The 14,072-nt window shown below is 48.7% G+C and overlaps 1 protein-coding gene across 1 annotated transcript in view; it reads left to right on the top strand.

The window, feature by feature from the left end:
- Positions 1–14,072, top strand: part of EVC2 (Ellis van Creveld syndrome 2) — a 140,938-nt gene that overhangs the window by 23,151 nt on the left and 103,715 nt on the right. The window contains exons 7-8 of the mRNA XM_006893641.1: positions 971–1,105; positions 8,531–8,670. Coding sequence (XP_006893703.1) covers positions 971–1,105; positions 8,531–8,670 — 275 coding nt within the window. The remainder of the gene's footprint in view (positions 1–970; positions 1,106–8,530; positions 8,671–14,072) is intronic.

Raw genomic sequence — 14,072 nt, 5'->3', positions numbered from 1 at the left:
ATGGTTAAAGTTCAGAAGGCAGAAGGGGTAGTGTAGACAGATGAATGGAAATGAAAACAAGCAGGACGTGGGAACATTTACATTGTGGGTATTGTAATAACATAAAACAAGACATGTATGAATGGTTGAGTGGAAAACTCATCTGCTTTGTAAACTTGAATTCAAATCACAGCCAAAAACCCGCTAAACCAGTCATAAAATGGAACGTGGTGAGTGGCCGCCGTGTGGTGAGGAAGCTCGGGGTTGGAGAGCGTCGGGCCAGCGGCTGGTGGAGCTGGGCTGCTGTGCACATGGGCCTCTCTGTAAACTCTGCCCTTGTTCTGGGAGGACTCTTGGCCAACTGAGTGCTGTTGTATGTGCCGTTGCTTGCAACTCATACCGACCCCATGTATAACCGCTCTGAGCAATCCTGAGCCAACCTTATCGTCTCTGACACACCTTCACCCATTACCCCAGTCACTGAATCAACCCATCTCATCGAGGGTCTTCCTCTCCTGAGCTGTCTCTCCACCTTCCCAACCATGACGTCCCTCTCAAAGGATCAGTCTCTCCTTGCAGCATGTTCAAAGTATGGAGACGAAGCTTCAGAATCCTTGCCTGGCTTCACCCTCTCCAGAATGAACCTGTTTGTTCTCACCATCCAGGGTATATCCAATACTCTTCTTCAGCACCACAACTCAAAGGCATCAATTCTCCTTCCATCATTCCTAGTCAGTATCCAGTTCTCTGATGCATAGCAAGTAATTGTGAAGACCATGGCCTGGATCAGGCGCACCTTAGTCTCTAGACTGACATCGTTGCTCTTCAGTATTCTGGAGAGGTCCCTGACAACAGATTTTCCCAGTGCAATTCATCTTTTGATTTCCTGGCTGTTGGAATCAAGCAAATCGAAGCGGTTAACAATCTCTGTCTCTTTACCATCCATGTAAAATGAAACCACCGCCAAACGACCTCTTCCCCGTCTCTGTAGGTCGTGCCGGACCACGGTCTCCACGCAGCAGGGTTTTTCGCTGCGTTCGTGGGCTCCCTCATCCTGAGCTGGCTCCTGCTGTTCTTCATGCTTCGATCTCAGTGTTTCCAGGAAAACTTGCTGAGGAGCCGGCAGGTGAGTGTCTGTGTGGATGTGGGTTGTTCGGATGGTGGTGGTGCAGAGCAGAGGCTGAGGTTTCTCCTGGTCAGTGGTTCCTGGTTCTCAGTCTGCTTCCAGATCACCTCAGGCAGAGTGGGCAATTTCTCATGTCCTGGCCCCACCCTTAGATGCTCTGGTGTTATCTATCTTCCGGGAACGGGTCCCCATCATTAGATATTTTGGAAACTCCCCAGGGGATGTCTCAGCCAGGGGCGAGAGTCCTGTAGAGTCCCCGAATCCTTGAGCACCAACCTGCGTGGCCAGGGTTGTATTTCTGCCACACTCTGCCACAGGTCTGAGGGGTAAGGGACCTACTTTGACCCAGTGTAAGGTGTCGTTGTGGTGTCGATAAACAACGTTGAGTGTACTGTGGACTGAGGAGACAAGTAGATTGTGGTGAAGGAGTGCCGCCAGGTGCCCCGTGGAACTAAGGACGGTGAGATTTTGTTTCGTGGCCCTTGGCGATGCTGTCAGGAGGCTCGAGCCCCTGGAGCAGCCGTCATGGTTAGCAGGGGAGAGGATGACCCTCAGGGAGTGGACTCACCATGGGGGCTGCGGCGCTGGCTCCCGCAGTCACCGTCGTCAGGATGGTACAGGGCGGGGCATTGTTTTGTATGATTGTGTATGTACCACTGTGAATGGGAACCGACCTGATGGTATCTAGATGGTGATGTTGGGGTGTTTGGGGGTTGGAGGCTGACCAGAGCAGAGGAGACTCACCTGGGTGGCCCATGTCCCTAGCCTTATGAGGCGTGAACTGGCCTGCCATGCAGGACTGGGTAACTGAAGCCTGGAACACTGAGAGCTTCATATGGCTGGTGAAGGGAGGGTGAGACGCCCGTCCCGAGACCCGATAGCTCTGCGCTGAGAACCTTCCAGACCTCACCCTGTAACTCCTCCCCTCCTTATGAGAATTCTGATTTACGTATTTTTACTGTAATGAAAAGGAAAGCCCTGGTGGCCTAGTGATAAATAGTTGTGCTGTCAACCCAAAGGCAGGTGGTTCAAATCCACTAACTGCTCTGCAGGAGAAAGATGGGCTTTTTCCTTCCGTGTGATTGACAGCCTCTGAAAAACCGCTGGAAGGTCAGCTGTGAGTCAGTTCCAGTTTGAAGGCACACCACAACCACCACAACAACAACCACAACAATGACTGGTGCGCTGGCTGAGCCACTGACCACTAGCTGGGAGATCCCTGATTTGAGCCCACCAAGGGCTTCTCAGGAGAAAAAGACTTTGCAATCCGGTTTCATAAAGATTACAGCCTAGGAAACGCTAGGGGGCAGTTCTGTTCTGTCGTGTATCGGTTCACCAGCAGCAGAGTAAACAGCGGCATGCACAGCACTGTAGAAAATCCAGAAGTTGTAAATACAACATCTGCCTTGAGTTCTGTGAGTCGTTGCAGCAAATTAATGAAGGCAAGGATGACGGTGTTCTGTTTAATTTATAAAGTCTGTGATTGCTGTGGGGGGTGGGGAGACAGAGAGACAGAGAGAGAGAGAGAGAGAGGGAGACACAGAGAGACAGACAGAGAGAGACACACAGAGAGAGACAGAGACAGAAATAGAGACAGAGACAGTGATAGACAGAGACAGACACAGAGAGAGAGGGGGAGACAGACACACACACACACAGAGAGAAGAGAGACAGAGATAAAGAGAGAGGCAGAGAGAGACACACAGAGAGAAGAGAGACACAGAGAGATAGAGATAGAAAGACACAGAGCCAGACAGAGAGACAGAGACAGAGAGAGACAGATAGAGGGACAGAGACACAGAGAGAGAGAGAAGAGAGAGAGACAGAGAGAAAAGAGAGAGAAGAGAGACAGAGACAGAGAGAGATACAGAGACAAAGAGAGAGACAGATAAACAGAGACAAAGAGAGACAGAGAGGGACAGAGAGAGACAGAGACAGAGAGAGAAGAGAGAAACATACAGAGATAGAGATAGAAAGAGAGAGAGAGAGAGAGAAAGACAGAGAGAGAAACAGACAGAGAGAGAGGGGGAGAGATATGCCCATTGAGACAGATACAAAGAGAGAGGCAGTGGGAGTGGTGGGTGGGCCGCTGGGGTCAGAAATGGCAAAGTGGGAAAGTGGGATTTGATTTGACTCCCTCTTGTGGGAATGAGCTTTGTGCTGATTCTTATTTTTACCAAAAAGTACCCGAACCCAAACCCTCAGACTCATTGCCGTTGAGTTGAAGCCAGCTTCAGTGACCGTCTGTCACATGGAGCAGTGCCCGTCTCTCTCCCGTAGAACTGCTGGTGTGTCTGGACCACCACTGGGGCATCATCGTTGGGTTGGCGTCACCGCTCAGCCACCAGAGCTCTGTGTGCTATCCTCCGAGCTGTCCCCTAACTTCGCATTCTTTCTGGAAAGCTCTCCAAGATGTGCTTTCATACTCAGGATGAAAAATCCAGATGTTTGGCTTGGCTTTGCACCCCTCCCACTTTCCTGGGGACTGCCTCTGACCACCCGGCTACTGGCCCTTCTGTTCCCACCTCCCGCCATTTGGGAGGACTCGCCGTCCATTCTCTGAGCTCACCCAGCTCTTCGTGCTCATGCCTGTGTACCTGTCAGCCCTTTCTCCACCTGCACTGACGGGCATCCTCACCTGTCCCGTAGGACTCCATTGGGGCCCCCCTGGTCAGGTGAGCACCCGAGTTCTGGGTTCCCACATTAGATCTGTTCTTGCCGGCCTTTGTAACCTGGCTGAGGGCCTCTCAAGGTCTGCGTTCCTGTCTGAGTTTGGGCTCTCCTGAAGGAGATGGCTTAGACAAATGTCCAAATTTAACTAATCTCCATGAGAAGCATCCCAGGAAGTAACAGTGGGCGTGGGGAAAAGAGTCAGGGCAGAGGAAGCAGGCAAAAAAAGGCGGCTCATCATGAGGGAGCTCTGGTGGCCTAGTGGGAAGGAGCTGTGCTGCCAACCCAAAGGCACACGGTTCAAGTCCACCAGTTGCTCTGCAGGAGAAAGGTGGGCACTCTCCTCCTGTGTGATTTACAGCCTGAAAACCCACTAGAGGGTCAGCCGTGGCCAGTTCCAACTCGCTGGTAAACAACACACATCATGAGGTTACACTGGGCACCTGGGGCTTGATCACACAGGGGCACCTGGAGGCAGTGGTGACATTAGGGAGTGGCTCAAATTGACCCTGGGTGGTGATGGAGGTAAGTCTGGCATGGCAGGGGGAGGGGCTGCCAAGGCAAGGATGTCAGTAGAGTTAGTGTCACCTGTTATTCGCCACCATCCTCACACCTCTCATCACCCACCAGTCGAGATGCCCCTGGGTGGGCCCTGGTGTCCACTATAGGACAAAAGAGGGTCCCCATGTTAGCCATTGCTGAGAGGGGACAAAAGAGAGGAGGGGTGTCAGGGAGGGGTGTCAGGGAGGGGTGGATGTGAATCACTGCCCTGGTGACACCAGCCCTTGTGATACCATGGCCTGAGGGCCAGGGCACTGTGGTATCTGTCCACCAGGGGCCAGTGCACACTGAGTGAAGACTTCCCCTGAGCCATGTGGGGGTGAGAGGGCAGGGCGACTTTATGTCCCTGACATGAGCCCTGAAGGTCAGAGAAAGGCTTCGAGGGAAAAAAAAGTTAAGTATTGGATGGTGGATCTTGGGCTGGCGGGTACTAAAAGGTATGGGTAATGGGACATGAGCAGGAAACCAGGAGTGTCTGTTGGAGTCTGACTTGTATAGTTCCTAAACAACACACAACAACACTTTTTTAAAAGTCTCAGTAGTTATAAATAGAAGATACTCAATAATTATAAGAAGAAACAGATGTACTCTTGGCCAACCAATGAATGGTGGGTCTGGTGCAGTAAAATGCTTCCTATGGTCATTTTAGCCATGAATGATCTTGTGTACTTTGCAAAATAAGTGGATGAGACAGTGAAAAGAAGGCATTTGTGGCCCACCAAAAACAAACAGATGTGAGAAAGTGCAGCCAGAGTGCTTCCAAGGATGGTGAAGGAACCTAGGATGGTGAAGCTCTGTCTCACATACTTTGGACATGTTGCTAGGAGAGGCCAGTCCTTGGAGAGGGACATGATGCTTGGAAAGGTGGAGGGTCAGTGAAGGAGAGGAAGACCCTCAACAAGATGGACTGATGCAGTGACTGCAACAGTGGGCTCAAGTGTGTGTTAGAGACAGTGAGGAAGACACCTGATAGGACAGGTTCATGGGGACTCTATGAATCATACTGATGACACCTAAGAACCACAAAGGGTTTGGGTAACTTGTAAAGAATGCAAATAAGGTGTCGTGACCCCCATGGGGGTAGGGTTCATACAAATAAGATGTATTGCATCTAATGGATTAGCTTTACTATCCTGCTAGGTTTAAAAGAGAGCCAATCTTGGATTAGAGAGGGATCCTCAATGATCACCAAGACCCAGGGCCCCTGTGCTGAGAACCTCTTAGACCCAGGAGAGAGCAGGAGTGAGAATGAGTTGTAACACTGGAGACAGTGTGAGATGACAAGAAATGGGGCAGAGAGTGGCAGCAGAACCAGGTTCCCTGGCCTACCAGAGCAAAGTAACCATGGTGGGCACGCTGACCTAGGAGTGAGAGAATGGAGGGCCATGGGTAGGAGGCTTCCTGGGGGAGTGAGGTCTCCCAGGGCACTCCCATGAGCTTTGTAACCTGGTCCAAGTAGGGCAGAGACCAGGGCTGAGTGAGCTCAGGGTTCACCAACCATGAGAGAAGGCCTGTGTGAGGGGCTACGAGCACCCCTGCATGGTCAGAAGAGCTGAGAGACTGTCCTGCACAGAAGAAGGGACACTTTGACTACCTGCTTCCTGATCTCAAGCAAACAACAGTCATTTCCCTAAACCCCCAAGATCCCATTACCGAGTATGATCTGTGTGGCCCTTGCAACAAATTATTCCGCGCAGCAAGGATGTTCAGAGTGTTGTAGGAGAGACTGCTGGTGCCAGAAGTGGCAAAAAGTTGGAGAGGAAATTGTACCTCTGTCTGATAACAGTCAGCCCTGGACTGAGGTGGACTTTGAGCCTCTCTCCTCCTGCTCCAGAGTTAGGAGACGAGTTCTCAGCACTCACACCGTTTCCAGAGGAGCAGATGAGGGAAGGCACAGTGAACAGAGTGAGATGAGTTCTGGAAGCTGCTGGAAGTCACAACTGGCAGGGAGCAACCTTGGCAGGCTGCTGTGTGCTTCAGTCCTTGGAGTTTGGGGTTCTGTGACCTGATGTCTTCAAGTCCAGCACCTCCAACGGCCCACCTGCCACCTTTCTTCCTCATTTTATGTTGAGGTTACTGAAACCTGTAGGGTTAAAGGCTTCCTTAAGTGGTCAAGTTTTAGCCTGGGATGTGGATTACTCTCTCTCTCTCTCTCTCTCTCTCTCTCTCTCTCTGTGTGTGTGTGTGTGTGTGTGTGTGTGTGTGTGTGTGTGTGTGTGGTGTTTTCCTGGGGGGCGGGGGTCCCCTCTCTCTGGAGCACTGGAGGTCTCCCTCAGCCTTGAACTGATCCTGTTTCCGCTTCCTTGTGGACGAGGCCACCATTCTAACGTGAATTGAGCCCACGACCTCCTTGGCAGGCGAAAGTGAGGAGAAGAAAAATGACCATCTAATCCATCATCCCCCTGACTTTCCCCAAGCTGTTATCAATCAGAAAAGAACAAAAGGCTCCAGGCTTCTTTGATGGAGGAGGAGGATTTATTTCCTGGAGATTAAAGGCTGGCTGTTCCAGCCGCAGAGGCGAGCCACGGGTGAATTTGATTTAAGGTCTGATGACCCTTGCAGTATTTTTCATTCCATCCCCAAATGAACTCTCTTTTCATAGTTTTCTTGAGTCCTCGCCAGCGTGGTGGCCTCTGTAGAGGCATCACGCCGCGTGGAACAAATGATGATAGCTTTCAGAATGAGGGCGACAGGGGATCAAATACCACCCTGTGTCTGTGAGCTCTGTGGTCTTGGTGTCAGACACTGTGGGGTTGTTGGAGGGGTGCTGCCCGGTGGGGCTGTCTAGATGGCCATCTCTCCGGGGGCAGGTAGCTAGATCTGTCTCCTGCAGAGCCACTGGGTGAATTCGAACTGCTGACCTTTCAGTGAACAGCCAGGTGTTTAACTATGGTGCCACTAGGGTTTCTGTATGTGGCCTTCCGTGATGTTATTTCTCATTTCTGAATCTCAGTTCCCTTACTGTAAAGCGGGGGCAATCTCTCTCTCTTACATTATTTTTATAAATTGGTTTGTTTACAAAGTTGATATACATTGTGTTTCACACTGTTCTTCATTCACATTGTGTTTCATACAATCATTCTCATACATTGTTTTATAAAATCAATCACCATTGGACCTTGCCCGTTATTACCCTGTCTTTTCACCTAGATTCTTCCTATTTACTCCCCCTTCTCTCCTTCCCCCCACCAAACTGCAGCCCTGTGGTTTCACTCCTACTCATCCTCACCCCTACACCCCCCCTTGAATTCCTGTACATATTTTATTAGTTATCCTTCTGTTTTCCAGTAATGGTCTTATGCAGAATTTGTCCTTATGAGACTGAGTTAGTTCACTCAGCATAATGCTCTCCAGCCTCTCCCAAGTTATGTAGTATTTTTCAAAATTGTTGCTCTTGAGTGCTGTGTAATATTCCATCATGTAACTGTACCACAGTTTCTCAATCTATTTGATTGTGGTTGGACATTTGGGCTGTTTCCGTGTTCTTGCGATGGTGAATAACGCTAGTAGCACTTTTCTTGTTGGACAGTGTAATGATGGTATGTATACACAGCACACAGAGAAATACTTGGCAAAAGGACCAAAGTCCAACCCAGCCCATTGCCATCAGGTCAGTTTTGGTCAGAATGACCCTGAGTGACGGGCAGACCTGCCCAGGGCTGACTTCCAAGACTAAATATTTTGCCTCGTTTTTCTCCCATGGAGTGGCTGGGAGGTTTGAACCACAGACTTTTTGGTTAACAGCCACATAGGCTTAACCACAATGCCACCAGGGTTCCTTAGCGAAGCAGTTTTTCACCAGGTTGTCCAAGGACAGCAAGAATACAGGTTTCCTGGTAACCCATTAGTACAACTGCACCTTCGGTTGTGTCTGTTTCTGGGGGTTTGTTGGAAAGATCTGGTCACCAAGGCACTTTGGTCACCAAGCCAGCACATCTTACACCTGCTTGACTGTACTAAAGGGAACATTTGGGAACAATTCGAATGTCCTACACCTGCTAGCCCTCAGAGAAAAGGAATGTCGTCCTGAGGGTGGGTGACCAGGTTATCGTCATGACTGTTAAAAGAAAGGGCGCTTTTGAAAACTCAGCGTGCAGCGTGGCTTCTAGACATAGGCTCAGACTTGGAAATGGAGGGTCTCCATGTAGACGCTCGACAGTTTGCTAACTTGCTGTTTCTGGAATTCTCCCGAAGGTGCAGCGCCATGAGAGTAAGCTGGAACACTCCCAGTTCGTCTTGGCTGATAACACCGAAGAGTATCTTGCTCTCAATGACCAGATCGTGGACATCCTGTCTTCTGATGAACCCGAGAACATGCTGCAAACCTTGGAAGAGTAAGAGTTCTAATTCCCATTGTGCTTTCCTTTTTTTTTTTAACTAGATAATGTTGTGTTTATTGTTAAGTGCCATTGAGTTGAACACTATTTTTTTATTAATTTTAATGAAAATTTACAGATTTTGGATTTCTATTCATTCATTGTTGTACTTTTTCCCCTGCTCACCCCTTCCCTCCAGTTCATTCTTTTCTTTGAAAAGTACAAGAAAAATTCTTTCACTGTTATACAATCCCTCCCCCTCCCAAGTCCACTCCCCCATGCAGCCTTTGTTCTGGACTCCTGTCATGACAATAATACCTAATCACATATCCCTTTTAAACAGTTCTCTCTCTCATCTGTTTCAATGCAGTATACATAATTTATCCCATCTTTCTCAGTCTCCCCCCTAACCCCAATGTCAGTCCTGTTTTACAACAGTGGCACTATGCAATATTTGTCCTTTTGTGACTGAAACACTTCACTCAGCACAATGTCCTCCAGGGTCACCCATTTTGAATAATATTTCATGAGTTCCTTATTTTCCAATGCAGCGTAGTATTCCATTGTGGGAATATACTACAGCTGCTCTATCCATTCATTTGTTGATGGGCACTTAGGTTATTTCCAACTCCTTGCTATTGTGAACAAAGCCGTGATAAACATTAGTGTGCATATATCTGCTTGGGTGGCAATTATGGTCTCTTTGGGGTATATTCCCAGGAGTGGAATTGCTGGGTCAAATGGTATTTCTATTTGCAACTCTTTGAGAAAGTGCCATACTGCCGCACGATTTTACACTTCCACCAATAGTGAATAAGGGTTCCAGTTTCTCCACAACCTTGCCAGCATTTGTTGTTTGCTGTTCTGTTAAATTTTGCTATTCTGACTGGGGTGAGACGGTATCTCATAGTTGTTTTCCATTGTGCTTTCAAAGATGTGCTTTTTCTGTGGGGGAGTGAGAGCCAACAGCGGGCTCTCTCATTCACTGGGCTCCAGTGGACACAATTAAATGCCTGCTCAGTGTTTGTTGGCTGTAAGGAACAGAGATGGAGAAGAGATGTTTTCAGTTGTTATTGGGAGCAGTTGAGTCAACTCTAATTCATGGCGACCCCGTTTACAGTAGAACAAAGCACTGCTCACCCGGTATCATCCTTATTTTCATTGGTCTTCTCAACTTCATTGTTGAGACCACTGTGTATCTTGTGTATTTTCAAACCAAGGCTCTCACCTTTCAGTGCTATCCTGGGTAGAGACTCTTGTGCACCACAGGACTTTTCCTGTCTGGTTTTTGGATCTCTTTAATGTGTTAAAGAGCAAGGAAGTCACTCTAAAGACTAAGGTGTGTCTGACCAAACCATGGCATTTTCAATTGCTTCCTATATATCGGAAAGTTGGACAGTGAATAAGGATGACAGTAGAATTGGTGCCTTTGAATTGTAGTGTTGGAGAAGAGTACTGATTATTTCATGGATGCCAAAAAAAGAACTAAGTTTATCTTGGAGAAAGTGCAACCAGAGTGTTTCTTAGAGGCAAGGATGGTGACGCTTCATCTCACATACTTTGGGCATGTTGTCTGGAGGGCTTAGTCTTTGGAAAAAGACATCATGGGCAAGTAGAGGGACCCTCAGCAAGATGGATCAATGCTGAGGCTGTCACAGTGAACTTGAACCTGGAGGAGATTGTGAGAACGGGACGGGGTAGGGTGAGCTTCAGATCTGTTCTTCACAGCGTTGCTAGGAGTTGTAGACTCAGTAGCACTTAACAACAATAACAATGACAATTTTCAGAAGAAATGGCCAGGTCTTCCTTCCTCCTCTTAGTCTGGACGCTCTGCTGAGACCTGTCCTCCACGGGTGACCCTGCTGGCCTTTGTATAGAGGTGGGCCCAGCTCTCAGCACACCAGCCACCAGAGTACAACCAGCTGAAGGTGGATGTGGACATGGTCTCTGTTCCACAGCGGTCCAGCTGGTGGGAGGGTGGACTCGTGGTCAGCAGTGATAACCACATGTACCAAGCATCACTTCTTTGGACTTCTTTATTCCATTGTCCAGCTTTCACGTGGAGATGAGTTGTTTGAAAATACTGTGGTGCACCTTAGTCCTTCAGGTGATATCTTTGCTCTAAGAGCAGGTCCTTTCAGATCTAGGGAATTGTTTCTAAATGTGGATTTTTTAAACTGTTGGTCTTACCTGGTGACATGTCCACAATAAACAAGTCAACATCTCCCTATGCTCCCATGTCAAGGGCATTCTGCTTGACTTCCTCCTGAGACTGATGCCCTCGTGGTTGGCAAAGGGGAGATTGTGGTTACAGGCTACCGTGTTGGTTCCCCTTTGTACAGCAAAGGAAACCCCCCTACCCTGTGCTGTCCCCGGTCTCCCCACCCTGGAGCCCATTGCTGTGGCTTCTGTGTCTGTCCACTCAAGTTTTATTTGCAGACATGAAGAAGCTAGTAGCTAGTCAGGATGACTGCTTAGCAGGCCGTGGCGGCTTCCTGCAGAGGTTGGGAAGTGCTGAAAGTCAGGGCGGGGCACTTGGACGCAGATGAAGCATCTTTGCATCCTGCCTCCCCGGGACCGGCAGTCTCCGGTGGTTTACAGAGCTGGGTCCTGGGAGCAGAGAGGCTTGTTCTTTTCAGTTGTCTGAGCCATTTCTGATTGTGCAGCTGGATTGTGTGACTCGGCCGTGCTCTGAGCTGCACAGATAGTCCCAGCAAAGGAGACTTTGATCTGCTTCTTCCCGGGCGTCTGACCGCCAGCGTCCCCGGTGAGGACTGGCCTGCGTGGAGCTGGGCGTCCGGCTGAGGTCGTCCACTCCTGGGTAGCAGGCTGGACGGCTAGTGAAGCCATGTGCAGCCACTGAGTGGTGTGCTTTCGTTGTGGCATAATTCTCTCATCCGAATGCCAAGCGGGGTACTCTAAAATGTGCCCCACACGGTGCCCTGGAAGGAGGAGGGTGTGAGGATGAGGGAGACGAGGGTGGTGATCCACAGAGATTCGTGTTTGTCCTCGGTCCAGTGGGGGTGTGAGCGGGCCGCTACCTTTCCTCCCGGAAGCTTCCTTCCAAAGCAGGAAGAAGGAGAAGGAGAGGGAAATTATTTAGGCGGGTATGTGCATCCGCGCCAGGCTGTAATTGTTGTCATGCACCGTCCAGTCGGAACTGGGCTACAGCTGACCCTGCAGCAAGTTTTCCGAGGCAGTAAGTTGCCCAGGAGGAGGTCGCCCATCTTTTTTTCTCCATGAGCAGCTGGCGGATTTGAACCACACGCTTTTGAGTTGGCAGCACAATTCCTTCTCCCTAAACCACCAGAGCAGGGAGTGCTGCGCTCCCAAAGGCTCATGGGACACATCCACCAGCTGCTCCCTAAGCAAAGCTGGGCAGTTTCTCCCAGGAAAGCCCGCGGGAGAGAGGGTCAGCTAGGGGTCGGCTCCAACTCGGGGCGCACAATAAACCATCAGTAGCTGAAACGAGATAATGCTGCTTTTCTTTTTTAGTGCCCCTCAAATACTTTTATTTAAATTTTTTGTATACATGTTGTTGTTGTTATGTGCCGTCGAGTCGCCTGCGACTCATAGCGACCCTATGTACAGCAGTCCTAAACTCCGCTCTGTCCTGTGCCAATCGCACTGTCTCTGACACTCCCATCCCAATTATCCCAGTCACTGAATCAATCCACCTCATAGAGGGCCTTCCTCTCCTGCGCCGTCCCTCCACCCTCCCAAGCATGATGTCCCTCTCTAAGGACCGATCTCTCCTCACAACATGTCCAAAGTAAGTTAGACGGAGCCTCAGAATCCTTGCCTCCAAGGAGCCACCCGGTTTAACCCTCTCCAGGACAAATCTGTTTGTTTTCCTAGCAGTCCATGGTATTCTCAATACTCTTCTCCAGCACCACAGCTCAAAGGCATCAATTCTCCTTCTATCCTCCTTGGTCATTGTCCAACTCTGATGCATAACAGGTGATTGCGAAGACCATGGCCTGTATCAGGCGCACCTTAGTCTCCAGAGAGACACCACTGCTCTTCAGCACTTTGGAGAGGTCCCTAACAGCATGTATTTGTATACATACACAAGTATAATCTTACACGCTACTCACTGTGGTTCTTTTCACGGGAAGACGAATATTCTTCAAATGAGATAACGAAGTATGTAGGTCATATGAGGCTCAAAGAGTAAGTCTTGGCATTGATGACCGAGAACTCACACGTTGCTTGAGAAAGCTACACACTGGTAGTCCAATGTCATGCAAGTCTGTGCCCTTGAACTCCAGTCTGACCTGCAGAGGAGCCTGGCTTGTCCATACTCAGTTTTCTTTTTTATTTCATAGACAGCTAGTCTCTCCTTTCATATTTTTTCTGTAGCCCATCACACCTCACCTAACTAGATAATGCTTTGATCAGAATAATTTATGCTTTGAAATATGAGAGCATTCGTTTTTCTGTCTTGGTTTTTTTATTAAAAAGGTGATGGATTGTAAAAAGCCCTATTCCAGGGTTTTCTACAGAAACATAGCCAGTAAGATGTGTGTGTGTGGGGGTGTGTGTATGTTGTGTGTCCATCTATGTCAAATGTCACTAGAAGCTGTTGATTCTGTTCCCTTGTGATCCTTTTGGCCAGAGGAGAGATGTCCCGCCAGGATTCCAGGCTATAATCTTTATGTTCTCTGCCAGTACAGCAGGGTGGTTGTTGGTTTTTTAAGCGCAGAGGCCTCAGCATAATTTTTGGCACATAATAGTAAGTATGCTCTACTCTAAGCCTTAATTTGTTCATCTTTATTTATTGATTTTTTGCCTCGTGAGATCTCTAGTATACAAAACAATTGTGCTGCTGGGTACATGAGGTACATCTCCGCGTAACTGGAGCTTAGCATCCCCATAAATGGGAGCTTAACCTGTAATGATGTGATTGTTGTCAGGTTCTATGGAGTTGACTGCGACCATGTTTTAAAATTTTTTAATTTAAATGCTTTAATTTTTTTTAAAAGTGAATATCCTACCTAATTTTTCATTTCTCCCTCACTTCTCATCTTTGTTAACCCTCCAAGATGGATTCTATCTGTATATAAACCTTTCCTTGTTGCTGTTGTTATTATGTGCCGTCGAGTCGCTTGCAACTCTTAACGACCCTATGTACAACAGCCCTAAACTCTGCTCTGTACTGTGCCATTCGCACTGTCTCTGACACTCCCATCCCGATTATCCTAGTCACTGAATCAATCCACCTCATAGAGGGCCTCCTCTCCTGCACTATCCCTCCACCCTACCATGCATGATGCCCCTCTCCAAGGACTGGTCCCTCCTTACAACATGGCCAAAGTATGTTAGATGGAGCCTCAGAATCCTTGTCTCCAAGGAGCCACCCGGTTTAACCCTTTCCAGGATGAATCTGTTTGTTTTCCTAGCAGTCCATGGTACACTCA

This window comes from Elephantulus edwardii, unplaced genomic scaffold (genome assembly GCF_000299155.1).
Source record: "Elephantulus edwardii isolate Elephantulus edwardi_28Jun2011 unplaced genomic scaffold, EleEdw1.0 scaffold00129, whole genome shotgun sequence".
Lineage (NCBI taxonomy): Eukaryota > Metazoa > Chordata > Mammalia > Macroscelidea > Macroscelididae > Elephantulus > Elephantulus edwardii.
Note: the sequence above shows the minus strand (reverse complement) of the source record. Positions and strands in the feature narration are given on the sequence as shown.